General features: G+C 50.9%; 1 protein-coding gene across 1 annotated transcript; it reads left to right on the top strand.

The window, feature by feature from the left end:
• The first annotated feature begins 1,925 nt into the window (after positions 1 to 1,925).
• Positions 1,926 to 4,175, top strand: LOC123171390 (F-box/LRR-repeat protein 13). The gene is made up of 3 exons (XM_044588914.1): positions 1,926 to 3,153; positions 3,235 to 3,369; positions 3,502 to 4,175. The coding sequence occupies exon 1, from the start codon at positions 2,013 to 2,015 to the stop codon at positions 2,961 to 2,963; it is 951 nt and encodes a 316-aa protein (XP_044444849.1). The 5' UTR covers positions 1,926 to 2,012; the 3' UTR covers positions 2,964 to 3,153; positions 3,235 to 3,369; positions 3,502 to 4,175.
• Positions 4,176 to 15,228: the final 11,053 nt, after the last annotated feature.

Below are 15,228 nucleotides of genomic sequence, written 5' to 3'. Positions count from 1 at the left end.
AAAAAGAAAACAAGGACGCTGCCCGCGCTGGCGCCCGCCTGGTGCCGATCGTCATGGCTCACGTCACGAGAGCCTCGTGAGGTTTGCCCCGCCTTGATATCTCCGCTCCTCGTGAGCCTGCCTGGCTAGGCCACTCCTGAGGAGGTCTTGCGTCGTCCGCCTCGCGAGGGTCTTGGATGCCTTGTTGATGAGATGGACCGTACGGCCCGCTGACTTAGCCACGCCGCGGGCCGCAGGCAGGCAAGTCTGGGGACCCCCGTTCCCAGAACGCCGACAGCGTTACCTTGATTTGCCACATTGGCTACTTGAAGTTGGTCTCCCGTACATCTATCAGCGTTAGCGCCCTGTGTTGGAACTTGCCATGGTATCCCTGTGTGTGTGGTTGTGTCATAAGAACCTGCGAACAAGGACATTGTAGCACATAAGTAGAATGCCATTTTTCCTCCCCACAAACATGTCAATTGTTTCTTTTTTGATCATGCATCGTACCGATGTTCGCGTACTGCTCTAGTAGTGGCAGCAACGACCCTGCGGAAATGAGTTGATTGTACTCTGCTGCATCCCAAGGGGGCGCTTGCGGCCTTTGAGAAAACCAAGGATCAGTGCCGTCTTCATGATTCATTTTTTTCTGCTTTTCTCCCACTGTATTTTCAGTCACTGCATGAACAAGAACGCATGAATATTCGAAATGCATTCTTGCTGTTTGCACATAAAAGAAAATACGACAATCTTATCACATTTCTTGCATAAACAACCAATACATCATGGCAAGTAGGACATGTACATTCATTCTCTTTTCTAAAATCTGGATGCCAACTATCATTTTGAACCGATGGCAACAACCAACATAATATGATGGCAAGTAATAACATAATATGGTGGCAGCTAACGGCAAAGATAGGTGGCAACTAACGGCAAATATAGGTGGCAATTAATTTTCTCCCTCCCTATGTACCGCCCAAATTCCTCCTTTCTTTCCCTGATTTTAGTGAATCCTACACATCCTTCTGGAGCAACTACTCGCAACAACCCAACCCAGAAGCTTAGTTCAGATCTAGGATAGAACATGGCAGATCTTGCGTATATTGGTGGGCAAAGGGGAATAACACACAGATCCGTGGTGTGTTTGCCATGACAGCATGGATCTAGTCGTCATCTTCGTGGGCAATCTGGAAGTGCAATTATTTGGGACAGAAGAAGGAGTAGATCGGAGATCGACCTGTTAGCTCGTCGTCGCGTTTTTCGTCGATCGAGAGGGGGCGGGGGTGGCGCTAGAGATCTGGTCTGGTTGCCATGGCAACTAGAGAAGGAAGACGATGAAGGTAGGGGATCGAGAGGTAGGAGACGACGGCGGCAGGTCGCACTGGGGTTCGAAGGCAGGTAGGGACGACGGGCGCGTTAGGTTGTGCAGGCAGCGGGGTCGTTCACCCGGATGTGTGGGCGATTGTGCCACACACCGGACGTGCGGGCTGTGGCTGGGTGCGCCCGGACGCTGTCGTGCAAGCGGGGTTGTCTTCGTGCCACACAGGGCATGCGGCACAACTTCCTAAATGCCACACGTGTGGCAGTTATCGTCGTCCTAGTTTTATCCATGTAGAAGTATCGTAATCTTTTTGTTGCATGCCATAGTATATGGATTTAACGTATGAAATTTGACGTATGTTGTTGCACCGACCGCGTCCGCAAAAATACAAGCGGTGACCGCACCGGCCTTCTCCACGAACACGGCCGAAGAAGAAGATATATGTATGCCCTCCCTCGCTCGCACTAGCAGTGTCAGCGGGCGCATGGTGGAATGATAGACAGGTGTTGCCTGAGCTACTGTACATTTCAGGATAAGGGAGAACGTGTGCGACTCGTTGCTACGTGGCGGAGCACGTGTCAGATGGACGCCTGTCTTTGCTTCGGATCACTCCGTTGAAACTTGAAACGAATATAGTTTCCCGAAGAGTAAACCCTCGGCGGTTCCCAAATTCCCCTACCACACCGAAGAAGCCAGAATATTTCCACCCATGGAGGAGGCGTTGGCCGCGTCTGCAGCGGCATCGGTGGCGGCCTCAGCTGCTGCGGAGACTGCCAAGGAGGCGGCGTTGGCGGCATCTGCTGCTGCGAAGGAGCCGGCTGCGGCGGCGGCTGTGACTGCGACGGAGGCGGCGGTGACGGCTTCGGCCGCGGCGTCAAATGCGAAGGAGGCAGCATCTGTGGCGGCGACTACAGGGGCCGCCGCCGCCGCGTCGGCTGCGATGCAAGCTTCCAAGAAGCGTAAGTTCCATCTCCACGACGACCAAGATACACCAGCCAGTGACAACCGCGACGATGCTGATGAGAGGAGCGTGGATCACATCAGCCGCCTCCCGGACGCCGTCCTCGGTAGCATCGTCTCTCTTCTCGCCACCAAGGAAGGCGCCCGCACGCAGGCCATCTCCCGCCGGTGGCGTCCGCTCTGGCGCTCCGCTCCTCTGAACCTCGTGGTGGGCCGTGAGCTCATCAACAAGACCCACAAGCTCGTCGACCTGATCCCAAAGATCCTCTCCCAGCATCGTGGCCCCACGCGCCGCTTCCTGCTCTGCTTCTGCATCGACGACTGTTACGACAGGATCGGGGGCTGGCTTAGCTCCCAGGCCCTGGACAGCCTACAGGAGCTCCAGCTCAACCCCAAGCACTGGTTCGCAGACAGGAAGAAGCTGTACCCGCTGCCGCCGTCGGCGTACCGCTTCTCGCCGACGCTCCGCGTGGCCAAATTCCACGGCTTTCACCTCCCGGACTTGACTGGGCAGCCGTCGCTGAAGTTCCCCGTGCCTGGAGCATCTGACCCTGGAGAGGGTCACCATCTCGGATCACGCTCTCCAGAGCATGCTCTCGGGCTGCGCTGCCTTGGAAAGCCTCGAGCTCAAGGAAAATTTGGGCATTGGTCGCCTCTGCATCAGCTCCCGAACTCTGAAGGGTCTGGGCTTCTGCGTTGACTCGAGGTATGGAGGTGTGTTTCTGCGAGAGCTAGTCATCGAGGACGCCCCGTGCCTTGAGAGGTTGCTGGCACTTGATCCAAAGGGTGGCCCAGCGACCATACGGATAATATGTGCACCTAAACTGGAGATATTGGGTATGCTGTCCGAGGACATATCCGAGCTCCACCTTGGAAGAACAATTTTTCAGGTACCAGCAACCTTGGTCAATTGCATCCATTTAAGGTTCTTATCTGTAGACTGTTATTCTTATTTGCGCTTTGTTCTGTAGAAAATGATTGCTGCTAGTTTGAAAACCAAAATGCACAGCATGAGGGTTTTGTTTCTCAGCTCTGCTGGCCCTAATCTGGATGCAGTGGTCAACTTCCTCAAGTGCTTCCCCTGCTTGGAGAAGTTGTATGTCATTGTGAGTATAAAACATTAATGCTTGCTTTAAATGTGAAAATAAGCATTTTATTGACGTGTAATCTAGCCAAACTATTTGGATTGCTAACATGCTGGTAACTTCTTTTGTATTGTTTGTTCTCTGGATCTCCAGTTTCAGTCACTGTCACGCCCAATGGATGTTATTAATAATGCGCAGAAGTATGACCAACTGGGCCCAATCGAATGCTTTCAGCTGCATCTCAAAAAAGTGGTGTTGAAGAATTATGATGGAGAAAAGCGCTCATCTATTAACTTTGCCGAGTTCTTTCTTCGGAATGCGAAAGGGCGAAAGGAAATGAAAATCACACTGCCTTACCACCGCCAGCACAATTGGTTTGCTGATCTACAGAGCGTGCTACGGTATCAACTTAGAGCTTCTCCGGATGCTCAAATAGAACTGAGATGTGGTACTAGGGATTGTTTCACACGCAACAAGCATACCCATGATTTGTCAATGGACGACCCCTTTGACATGCCGTCCATCGGATGCTGGAGGTGTAAAGAGTTGGGTCTAGGAGATACCACATACAAGGTTTAATTAGAACTCGGGATGCCTGTTGCGCTTGAATGCTACTCCCTCCATCCCATGTAGTGTCAAAAAAACGTCTTACATTATGGGACAGAGGGAGTAGTTTTAAACTTTTAATCTTTTATTTAGTTGGTTGCCCTTGCCTCTTTGTTGTTTGGTCTTGTATTGTAAGCTAGTAGCACCAGCAATTACAATATCTATGTATATTAACTGCTTTAGGGAATAAAGAACCTTCATGCCTTTTGTCTCAAGTGTCTTCCTTTTCATGCTACATACGAACAGAATGTTTGCACCCTTTCTTCTAGTTTCAGCGAATAATGCATCTTTGGTTCATAGAAGTATTTCTGTACGCACAATTAGAATTTTTGCCTTACATTTATCGTAACTTATTTCATTTTACGAATAATAGCATGTGAAGTTCGAATGCTGATTCCTTGGTATACTTACATCTGTAAGGTGGCGTAAAAACAGTTACTGGCACTTTTGAGCAATATTTTTTCTGACCTTGTTCCCACTACTAGCATGTGAATAAAGCTGTGTATGTATCAACAATAATAACTTTTTTGACTTCTGAGCAATAATAGCGTGTGAATAAGCTGTAAAAGTTGGGAAGAAGCGCTACTCAAGTTATCAATTTTTACTTCTCTACTATCCTTTGAGGCTTTGATGTTGTGTATGTATCAACGGCATGTTAAGGTGATGTGATGGATGTATCGTGTTTTAATCAACTATAAAGAATTGGAGTTGATATAAGTAGAAGTATACAAGCTTAATGTTTTTTGTCTTTTCAAGGGATTTGAATTCTGAAAAATTCAAGCATGACTTTTGGATGTACTCCCTCCGTTCCTAAATAATTGTCTTTCTAGAGATTTCAACAAGTGACTACATACGGAGCAAAATGAGTGAATCTACACTCTAAAACATGTCTACATACATCCGTATGTTGTAGTCCATTTGAAATGGCTAGAAAGACAATTATTTGGGAACGGAGGGAGTAGCATACATGCATTTTTATCCTCAACAAAAAAAAGCATACATGCATTTTTTGCATACTTGCAAAGTTTCTTATCCAAAGTCGTCCATGCATGGGCTGGAAGTCCCAAAGCAGAGCACTGCCCCCTTACCATAAACAGAGATCCTTAAATTGGCATGAAAACATACATTAGATGGCAGTAAATACTGATCCATTCAAGCAGACCCCCAATGTAGCTCCTGTTAGTTTTAAGAATCCTGGAAAAACACAAAGGAAATTCTTGAGTAAACAGGAAGAAAAGCTGCCATATATGTCTATTTCTAAAACTCGAATAAAATAGTGAGTTATCATCTAGATGGCATTTTTATTTCTAACACTGCTTCATGTTTCCTTGTATTAGCATCAGCAAGGAACTAAGGAAGAGAATTCATCTTGAGAACTGTGATAGGTAAGAGTAGCCATGAGATGCTATTATCAGCAGCTAGTGTCAGTCAGCAACTTTATTCATGGTAGTAAATAATTTTGTTGCACAAAAGTTGGCCCTGCTGTCAATTACAGTAGTTATTCTGCCGATACAACTCAGAATTTCCACCAGCTTGTTTACCCAAACTCTTGTCTGATTTAACACATGTACAGTAGTCTGTACAACAGTACAAGTGCAATATGAGCTTTGCCAAACCTGTACTGTACAATTATTGTGTGCAGAGGACAAGCGACACACGCATACTATGAAGTTAGACCTTGAAGCTCTGTTTGTTATAGAACTCAGCTATATATATGCACTGATAAACAGGACTTGTAAAGTTTGCACTCCCAAGTTCTCAACTACTTGTGAGTATTTGCCAAATGCTCTTTCAGCTCAGCTGATCCTAGCAAGCATCAAGAATTGAATCGAACTCTCTAGTTCCCGGCTTGCTTAATTTGTCTCTCTAGGTAGCCCCAGTGGCCTTTTCTTCTGCTGTTGCTCTCTGCAGTTCGAAAACTATATATCGTTTCTCATGTGGATTGATGTCACGGCCTTGGTGAAATCCACTCTGTATGAGATAGTATGAGATAGATTTTTTCTGAAATACGCACGAGTATGCATATCATATATTAAAGAAAAAAGGGGGAGAGCCCTCCACGGTTACATTACATCATGCATGTACAGGCGTTACAACGCCATCCGCCGTTGCACTAAGTTGACTACTCGCCCTGCGTCCACTCCGGTGCCGCTAAGTTGGTTTGAGCGAGAAGGATTTATGGAGATGATTGCATGCGAATGGGTTAAGCCGGTTACGGGAAGGACACATGTCGACAGATGGCAGAATAAGATCAGACATCTCTGACAATTTCTGAGAGGACGGGCCAGGAATGAGAGTGGGATCTATAAGCAGAAAAAAGAACGCCTAACTCAACTTATTGGGGCACTAGATGTAAAGGCTGAAACCACTCTTCTTTCTGTTAATGAGCACCGCACTAAGTCAGAGGCGGAGCAAGGCCTACATGCTCTCCTGAGAGAGGAGGAACTCAAGTGGGCGTTGCGTGCGAAAACGCTTAAGGTTGTCCAAGGGGATGACAACACACAGTTCTTCCATATGGTTGCAAATGGTAAACATAGGAAGAAGAAGATCATTCAGCTTGAACAGGACGAGGGGACAATAGTGGGGCATGAAAATCTGAAAACGTATATTTCCAACTATTATAAAAGCCTTTTTGGACCTCCGAATACTTCCACGGTGGCTCTTGATGAGTTTGTGATTGATGATATACCTCAGTTACAGGTAGCGGAGAACGATATTCTCTCTGCACCGTTTACTGAAAAAGAAGTTCACCTGGCCATAACTCAAATGAAGCCGAATAAAGCACCGGGACCGGATGGGTTTCCAGCTGAATTCTATAAGAAATGTTGGCATATCATTAAAGATGATCTTATGCATATGTTTCATGATTTTTTTTTTGATGGCCATTTAGAGTTGTTTCATCTTAACTTTGGTACGATAACGTTATTACCCAAGAAGAATGAGGCGGTCCGGATAGAACAATTCAGACCCATTTGCCTGCTGAATGTAAGTTTTAAAATTTTCACAAAGGTAGGAACCAACAGATTGACACAAATTGCTCACTCAGTGGTTCAACCTAGTCAGACAGCGTTCATGCCTGGACGACACATACTCGAAGGAGTGGTTGTCTTACACGAAACACTCCATGAGATTCACTCGAAGAAACTAGATGGGGTTATCTTAAAAGTGGATTTCGAGAAGGCTTATGATAAAGTAAAATGGCCTTTTCTTCAGCAGGCAATGCGCATGAAGGGTTTTAGTGAAACCTGGAGGCACCAGGTGGATACTCAAGTCCAGAAAGGTAGTGTCAGAATTAAGGTGAACGATGACATCGGTCACTACTTCCAGACGCATAAGGGGTTGAGACGAGGGGATTCCATGTCACCTCTTCTGTTCAATATTGTGGCAGATATGTTGGCCGTCATTATTGGCAGGGCCAAGCAACATGGCCATGTAGAGGGCATAGTTCCTCATCTGGTTGATGGAAGGGTGTCCATTCTACAATATGCTGATGACACTATTCTTTTCATGGAACATGACATGGCTAAGGCACGTAACATGAAACTTATCTTATGTCTCTTCGAACAATTGTCTGGCTTAAAAATCAATTTTCATAAGAGCGAGGTGTTCTGTTTTGGGGAGGCCAAAGACGAGGAACATACTTATAGACAATTGTTTGGATGTCAACTAGGTGCTTTACCATTCAGTTACTTGGGTATTCCGATTCATCACCGTAAATTATCCAATAAAGAATGGAAATGTATCGAAAAACGAATTGAAAAAAAAACTCAGTTGCTGGAAGGGCAAGCTGATGTCATATGGAGGTCGACTAGTTTTGATTAACTCAGTACTGACAAGCATGCCAATGTTTTTACTTTCGTTCTTCGAAATTCCGAAAGGTGTCCGAAAGCGACTTGATTTCTTTAGATCTCGTTTCTTTTGGCAGTCTGATGAGGCCAAGAAGAAATACCGTCTCGCGCGATGGGATATCCTTTGTCGACCTAAAGACCAAGGCGGTCTCGGTATTGAGAACTTGGAGATCAAGAATAAATGCCTTATGAGCAAATGGTTGTACAGGTTAGAGACAGAGCCGGAGGGCATGTGGTCTCAAATACTGCGCAATAAGTATTTGCACTCGAAAACGCTAGCCCAGGCTACCATCAGACCGACTGATTCGCCGTTCTGGAAGGGACTTATGAGAACGAAGGATATGTTCTTTCGAAGGGTCAAATTCTTGGTTGGCAACGGGATGTCAACAAGATTTTGGGAGGATACGTGGTTAGGAGAGACCTCTGGCCTTACAATATCCTACCCTTTACAATATTGTACAACGTAAGGAAGATTACGTAGGTATCGTCCTTCAAACTATTCCTTTGAACATCCAGTTCAGACGAACGTTAGTAGGCGAGAGATGGACAGCCTGGCTGCACTTGGTTCGGAGATTAATTGAAGTTCGACTCTCCGACATGCCGGACTCAACACAATGGAAGTTAACTAAAAATGGGATATTTACGGTGAAATCCTTTTATACGGATCTGATTAATTCTGGCCCCATCTCACGGTCACTTCATATATGGAAGGTTAAGGTTCCTTTGCGGATAAAAAATTTTATGTGGTTTGTCCACAAGCAAGTCATACTCACAAAGGACAATTTACTCAAGAGGCGATGGGTAGGTAACTCGAGGTGTTGTTTTTGTGCTCAGGATGAGACAATACAACATTTATTCATTGAAAGCCCACTTGCCAAGTTACTTTGGAGAACGATTCATATAGCTTTTAATATTAACCATCCAGTAGATATTGCGTCTTTGTTTGGGACGTGGTTAGCTGGGGTTGAACAGATCACGGCAGCTCGTATTCGGATTGGAATATGTGGGCTACTATGGGCTATATGGAACTGCAGAAACGACATGATTTTTAACAGACAACACAACTTAACTTTTTTGCAGGTTATCTTCAGAGCTACAGCTTGGATCCGTACGTGGTCCTTACTCACTCCTATGGACTCCAGGGAGCCTTTGGTTACTGGGTGCAACCAATGGGAGATGGTGGCTCGGATTATATTCAACCGGTTCGGATGGCGTTCACATAACAGGATAGGAGTCTAGGGAGCTTGTCCTTATTATTACCGTATCGGTTGTCTCTATCCACGTGTTTTTCAGTTTTGTGCTATGTTTGCTCCGTTTGCGAGCTGTAAGACATTTTTGATGATACTTCCTGGATTTTTAATAAAAGGGCCGCATGCCTCATCATGATGCAGAGGCCGGGGGTATACCTCCATTTCAAAAAAAATGAATGCCGCCGCTAAATCTCCTCGCAAGATGCCCGCCTGCTTCCAAACCCTACTCTCATTTGTCAACTTGCCCTGCGTCCACTCCGGTGCCGCTATGAATGCCGCCGCTAAATCTCCTCGCAAGATGCCCGCCTGCTTCCAAACCCTACTCTCATTTGTAATTCTCTCCATAAGCCGCGTAAGGCATACTGTGTCCCATCAAATACTATAGCGTTTCTGTGCTTCCACGATTCCACAGAGTTAGCAGACAGATGGTGCGGACAGTCTTTGCATGATGCCCGTGCGCGCTCTACCTTGTGCACCAAGCCTGCAATGCCTCGCCTGCCTGCGGCGCACCGCTCGGAATGCCTAAGGCTGAGAAGACACTGGTCCAAACTTCCCGTGCTAGCGCGCATTCCACGAGTAGATGGCTGATCGTCTCATCATGCTGGTCGCAAAAAGGACATGCGTCCTGGTGTGGTAGGCCACGGCGCGCCAGTCTGTCGGATGTCCAACATCGGTTCATGATTGCTAGCCATGCGAAGAACCGGCACCGGAGCGGAGTCCTTGAACGCCATGTGAATGCCGCTGTGGGCGATATCTGCCGTCCGGCAAACTTGGCCGCATAAGCCGACCTGGCCGAGAACTCACCACTGCTCTCCCATGAGCACGAGATGGAATCCGCGGTTCCCTCCTGTAGCTGTACCACCGTTACCTGGGGCCAGATGCTCATATATTCTGCAATTCCGGCTATGTCGACGACGGGCCCGATGTCCGTGTCCCATCCACCTTGCGCAATGGCCTCAAATACTATCCTTGCTCTTCTCGTCCGCGCTGGGACCGTGCTGTACACCCGCGGTGCCAGCTCCTGTATCCGATAACCGTCAAGCCACCTATCTTCCCAGAATAATATGTCCCGTCCGTCCCCAATGACAGCTCTTGTCGCTGCCTGAAAAAGTTGTCTTGCTTCCTTCGGCACTGAGAACGAGAACTCCGTCCAGGGCCTATCCCGATCCACCCTCTGCAGCCATAGCCACCTGGCCTGCAGTGCTACGTTCGTCCAGGCCAAGTCCGGAATGCCAAGACCGCCGGTCCACTTGGGCGTGCACACCCGACTCCAAGCTATGGCGCACGCGCCTCCGCCCACTTCTGCCTTGCCAACCCACATGAATCCACGGCAGACCTTATTCATCGCAGCGATTGTCTTCGGTGGTAAGCCTAGAGCCAACATAGAATGGATAGGAATTGCGCAAAGTACCGTCTGTACGAGCATTGCACGACTGCTCTTAGGAAGGGTCGCAGCCTTCCAATGGGGTAGGCGCGCGGCTAACTGATCCACGAGGCCCTGGAGCTGAGCCGCCGTGAGCTTCCTGAGGGATAGCGGGAGGCCCAAGTATTTGCACGGGAAGGTAGTGCTCGAGCATCCTAGAGTGTCGCACACTAGGGCCACCTCCTCCTGAGAGCACCGGATCGGTAGTGCCGGGCTCTTCGCCATGTTAACTCGTAACCCGGAGGCCTGCCCAAAGATGCGCAGGATGGATTCACACGTTGCCAAATCCATCCGCTGTGGCTTGATGAAGATAGTGACATCATCCGCAAACATTGAAAGCCGCTGCCGTACTCCTTGTCGCGCCAGGGGTGTGAGGATGCCCGATGTCGTGGCCTTGAGGAATAGCCTGTGCAGCGGTTCCATGCATAAGATGAATAGCATTGGGGAGACCGGGTCTCCCTGGCGTAGGCCACAACAACTGAAGATCGTCTCGCGGGGCACTCCATTCACTGCGATTCGCGTGGTCGACGTGGATAGGATGCCGCATATCCAAGCCCTCCATCTCGCTCCAAAGCCCATGTGCTCCAGAACCTCAAGGAGAAACGGCCATTGGATGGTGACGAAGGCCATAGAAATGTCCAGCTTCATAAGCACCGTGGGTTCCCGTAGGGCGTGCAGTCGCCTAGCCATGCACTGCACAAACATGAAATTGTCGTGGAGGGATCGCCCACTGACGAATGCACTCTGGTGGTTGCCCACAAGATGCAGAAGCTCTGCCGCCAACCGTGTTGCCAGGATCTTCTCGAAAATCTTGATGGCCCCATGTATGAGGCTCACCGGCCTGAAGTCCTTCAGCTCCACCGCCCCCATTTTCTTGGGCAGTAGGGAGACGATCGCCTTATTGATTGAGGGCAGCCCACGCATGTCCCCGCGAAAAAAGTGATCAAGCGCCTGCATGACGTCGTCCTTAATGATATGCCAGCACGAGGCATAGAAGCGTCCTGTAAATCCGTCCGGTCCCGGCGCCTTGTCGAGTGGCATCCGCTTCACAACCTTTTCCACTTCCTCGAGAGTGAAGGGGGCTTCCAAGTGTGGAAGTTCACGAGCAGGCAATCCCAACGAGTCCATGTTCAGCGCAAAATCCCTTCCCGGGGCCGACCCAAATAGCCTGGCATAGTATGCATCCACTTCCACCGCGATCTCATCCTGACTAGTCAGCAGGCGGCCGTCAGCTTGCAACGACAGTATGGCGTTCTTCCTCTGTCTATGGCACGCCTGCCTGTGAAAGTAGGCCGTGTTCGCCTCTCCATCCTTCAGTTGGAGCATCCGCGATCGCTGTCTCGCAATCATGCGTTGCAACGATGCAAGACCAAGCAGCTTCTTCTTCAGTACTCTACGCAAGCCATGCTCCTCCGTCGATAGCTATCTGCCATCCATAGCTTGATCTAGCCTCGCAATGACCTCGAGGGCGACCAAGGTTTGCAACTTAGCTTTGCCGATCCATCTATCGCTCCATCGCTGAAGGGCCTCGGAGGTGGCCCGCAGCTTATTGTCCAGTGCTACAAAGGGGTTCCCCGTCCCGGGCACGGAGTGCCAAGCCATGTCGACCGTCTCTAAGAATCCCCCTGCCTTTGGCCAGAATGCCTCAAAACAGAACCTCTTGCCCATCACGAAATCCGCGTGCAAATCCACTAGCAGGGGGCAGTGATCCGACACTGCCGACCCCATGGCCGTAACTAGACACGTCGGGTGCAGATCCTCCCAGCAACTAGAAGCAAACACGTGGTCGATCTTTTCAAGCGTGGGCCTCTGTCTTTCATTGGAGATATGGCTTGCGGAGTCCCTTTTTCTAGCATTTGTCTAAAAAATCCATCTACTGTACAAACAAGTTCTGAAACACAACAAAATGTTGTACTGTTGGGAGAGGGCCAATGCCGCTCCCGCGAGCGGCCCGGGCCCAACCATAGGCAGCGCCTCCACCGCCCCTACCTCACCTTTCCCCTCCCCGGCCACCGTTGGAGGGCGACGCCGAGCAAAGACCGCACGTGTGCGGCGCCGGCAGCGGGGCTCTTTCCCCCCTACCTCACGGGGCACTTGGGTGGCTCGGTCACGTGGAGGCACGGGGCTCCGCAAGGCTGTGTTGGGCTTGCAGCGGCTTGAGGTAGCAGCTAGGGGAGGCGCGGGAGCGCAACAGTGGCGCGAGGGGACTGCGCCGGTGTTGGGGAACGCAGTAATTTCAAAAAAAATCCTATGCACACGCAAGATCCATCTAGGTGATGCATAGCAACGAGTGGGAGAGTGTGTCCATGTACCCTCGTATACCGAAAGCGGAAGCGTTTAGTAAAGCGGTTGATGTAGTCGAACGTCTTCGCGATCCAACCGATCCAAGTACCGAACGCACAGCACCTCCGCGATCTGCACACGTTCAGCTCGGTGACGTCCCTTGTACTCTTGATCCAGTTGAGGCCGAGGGAGAGTTTCGTCAGCACGACGGCGTGATGACGGTGATGATGAAGTTACCGACGTGGGGCTTCACCTAAGCACTACAACGATAAGACCGAGGTGGAAATCTGTGGAGGGGGGCACAGCACACGGCTAAGACAACTGTCAACTTGTATGTCTATGGGGTGCCCCCCTCCCCCGTATATAAAGGAGGGAGGAAGGAGGAGGCCGGCCTAGGAGGAGGCGCGCGCCAAGGGGGGGCAATCCTACTCCAAGTAGGTTTGCCCCCCCCCCCTTTCCTATTCCTATTAGGAGAAGGAGGAAAGAGGAGGAGGGGAGAAGGAAAGGGGGGGCCGGCCCCCCAAACCTTAAACCAATTCGGTTTGGTCCTAGGGGGGACGCGCCCCACAAATTCCTTGCTGCCCTCTTTCTCCACTACAGCCCAATAAGGCCCATAGACTCCCCGGGGGGTTCCGGTAACCTCCCCGTACTCCGAAAAATACCCGATACACTTCGGAACCCTTCCGGTGTCCGAATATAACCTTCCAATATATCAATCTTTATGTCTCGACCAATTCGAGACTCCTCGTCATGTCCGTGATCACATCCGGTACTCCGAACTACCTTCGGTACATCAAAACACATAAACTCATAATAGTATCATCATCGAACGTTAAGCGTGCGGACCCTACGTGTCGGGTGGTTGGTGCGACATATGCCAAGGGATGGCTTATCATTGTGGGAGCCAATAAAACGTCGCCGGTGCCTGGAAACGGGATGAGGCGAAGACATGCACGCCGGCGAATCTTACCCAGGTTCGAGGCTCTCCGAGGAGATAACACCCCTAGTCCTGCTCTGCGGGGTCTCCGCATGATCACTAGATCGATAAAGAGTAGCTACAATCGCTCCTAGAGCTGTTGGGATCAAGGGAGAAGAAGAACAAGGCTAGCTCTTGCTTCTCTCTATCTATGGTGTGTGTGCGTGTGCTATGCTTGGAAACCAAACATGCAGAGGTGCGAACCAGAAGCGAACTATGCTCAGTGGCCAACCCTTTGCATGGGTGCTCCGGGGGGTTTATATAGGCCTACCCCCCGGGGGTACAATGGTAATCCGACTGGGATCTGGTCCCAGCCGTCAGTGTCTATGCTCGCCGGCTTCTCCGCCGGCCGCTGGGTCCCGTCGGCTGGTGGGTCCCGCCGGCTGCCGGCTACTTGGTCGACAGGCCGGCCCCACCGCCTAGGGCTTTGTCGGCGGCTGTTTACTGTAGCCGCGCCTCTGATGATGAGGGCTTTGTCGAGGTGAGCGTGGCTACAGTGGGCCGCCTCGGGGGCTATCACTGTAGCCTCACCTCGTCTTGTCTCCTTAATGGGGCTCCTGCCTCGAGGAAGGAAGTAGCCGGCTTCTGGAGGCCGGCTATGCTCCCGTCCGACTAGGAGAAGCCGGGCCGCCTTTACGCCTCTCTCTGGCTGAAGGGGCCCGCGGTCCTTGGGCCGTACAGGAGGGGGGCGTGGATGACGTCGTAGCTGGCGTGGCTACAGTACCGGGCCGCACGGGAGACATCCCTCCCGTACGGCCTCCTGTAGCCATGCCCGCATCGGGCTTCGGGGGTCGTGGGCCGCGCTGTGGCCATGCCCCGTCAGGTCGTCGTTATGTAGGAGTGGTTGTGGTCTTGGCCGGCTCCTAGGAGTCGGCGTCCTTCTTGGCCGGCTTCTTGGAGTCGGTGAGGCTGGGTCGCCTTCCGGGAGTCGGCTTTAGTGGTAGCCGGCCGGGGAAGGCGGCCCAAATGCTTGGAGTGCTTGAAGGCCAAAAGGCCTGATAAATTTTCTGAAGAGCCACGGGTAGTCGGTTAGGCTACCCGTGGCCATTTACTCCGACAGTAGTCCCCGAAGCTGATTGGGCTTCGAGGTGGAGTGGGGTTCGAGAAGCTCGATCAGCTTCCTATCGTGACAAGCCGGCAGCTAGGAGCCGGCCTGGGTGCAGGCGCGCCGCCTCGGTCGAATTCTTCTGGACCCGGGGGGCGGGAACCCGCAGGCTCATGCGCCGGGCTGCGGGCCGGCCTCGGCCCGTTGGTGCGCCACATGGCCGGAAAGCTTGCCAGCCCACGCGCGTGATGGGACGTCGCCGCAGGGAGGGGGCCCGCCACGTCCGCGCCCCGGCCCAGGCGCGGATCCTTTGTATCCCGAAACCGCCCGCACGTTCCGTGCGGCAGTTTCGGCTTGCACTTATGCGTAATAAACGCGAGACGTGGGGGGAGTGGGCGCAGTTAATCCCACGTCTCCCCCCCACGTCCGACCTCTTCGGCCGCGTGAGG

This window comes from Triticum aestivum, chromosome 1D, assembly GCF_018294505.1.
Source record: "Triticum aestivum cultivar Chinese Spring chromosome 1D, IWGSC CS RefSeq v2.1, whole genome shotgun sequence".
NCBI lineage: Eukaryota > Viridiplantae > Streptophyta > Magnoliopsida > Poales > Poaceae > Triticum > Triticum aestivum.
The sequence above is the reverse complement of the archived record's forward strand: the minus strand, read 5'-3'. Positions and strand labels throughout refer to the sequence as shown.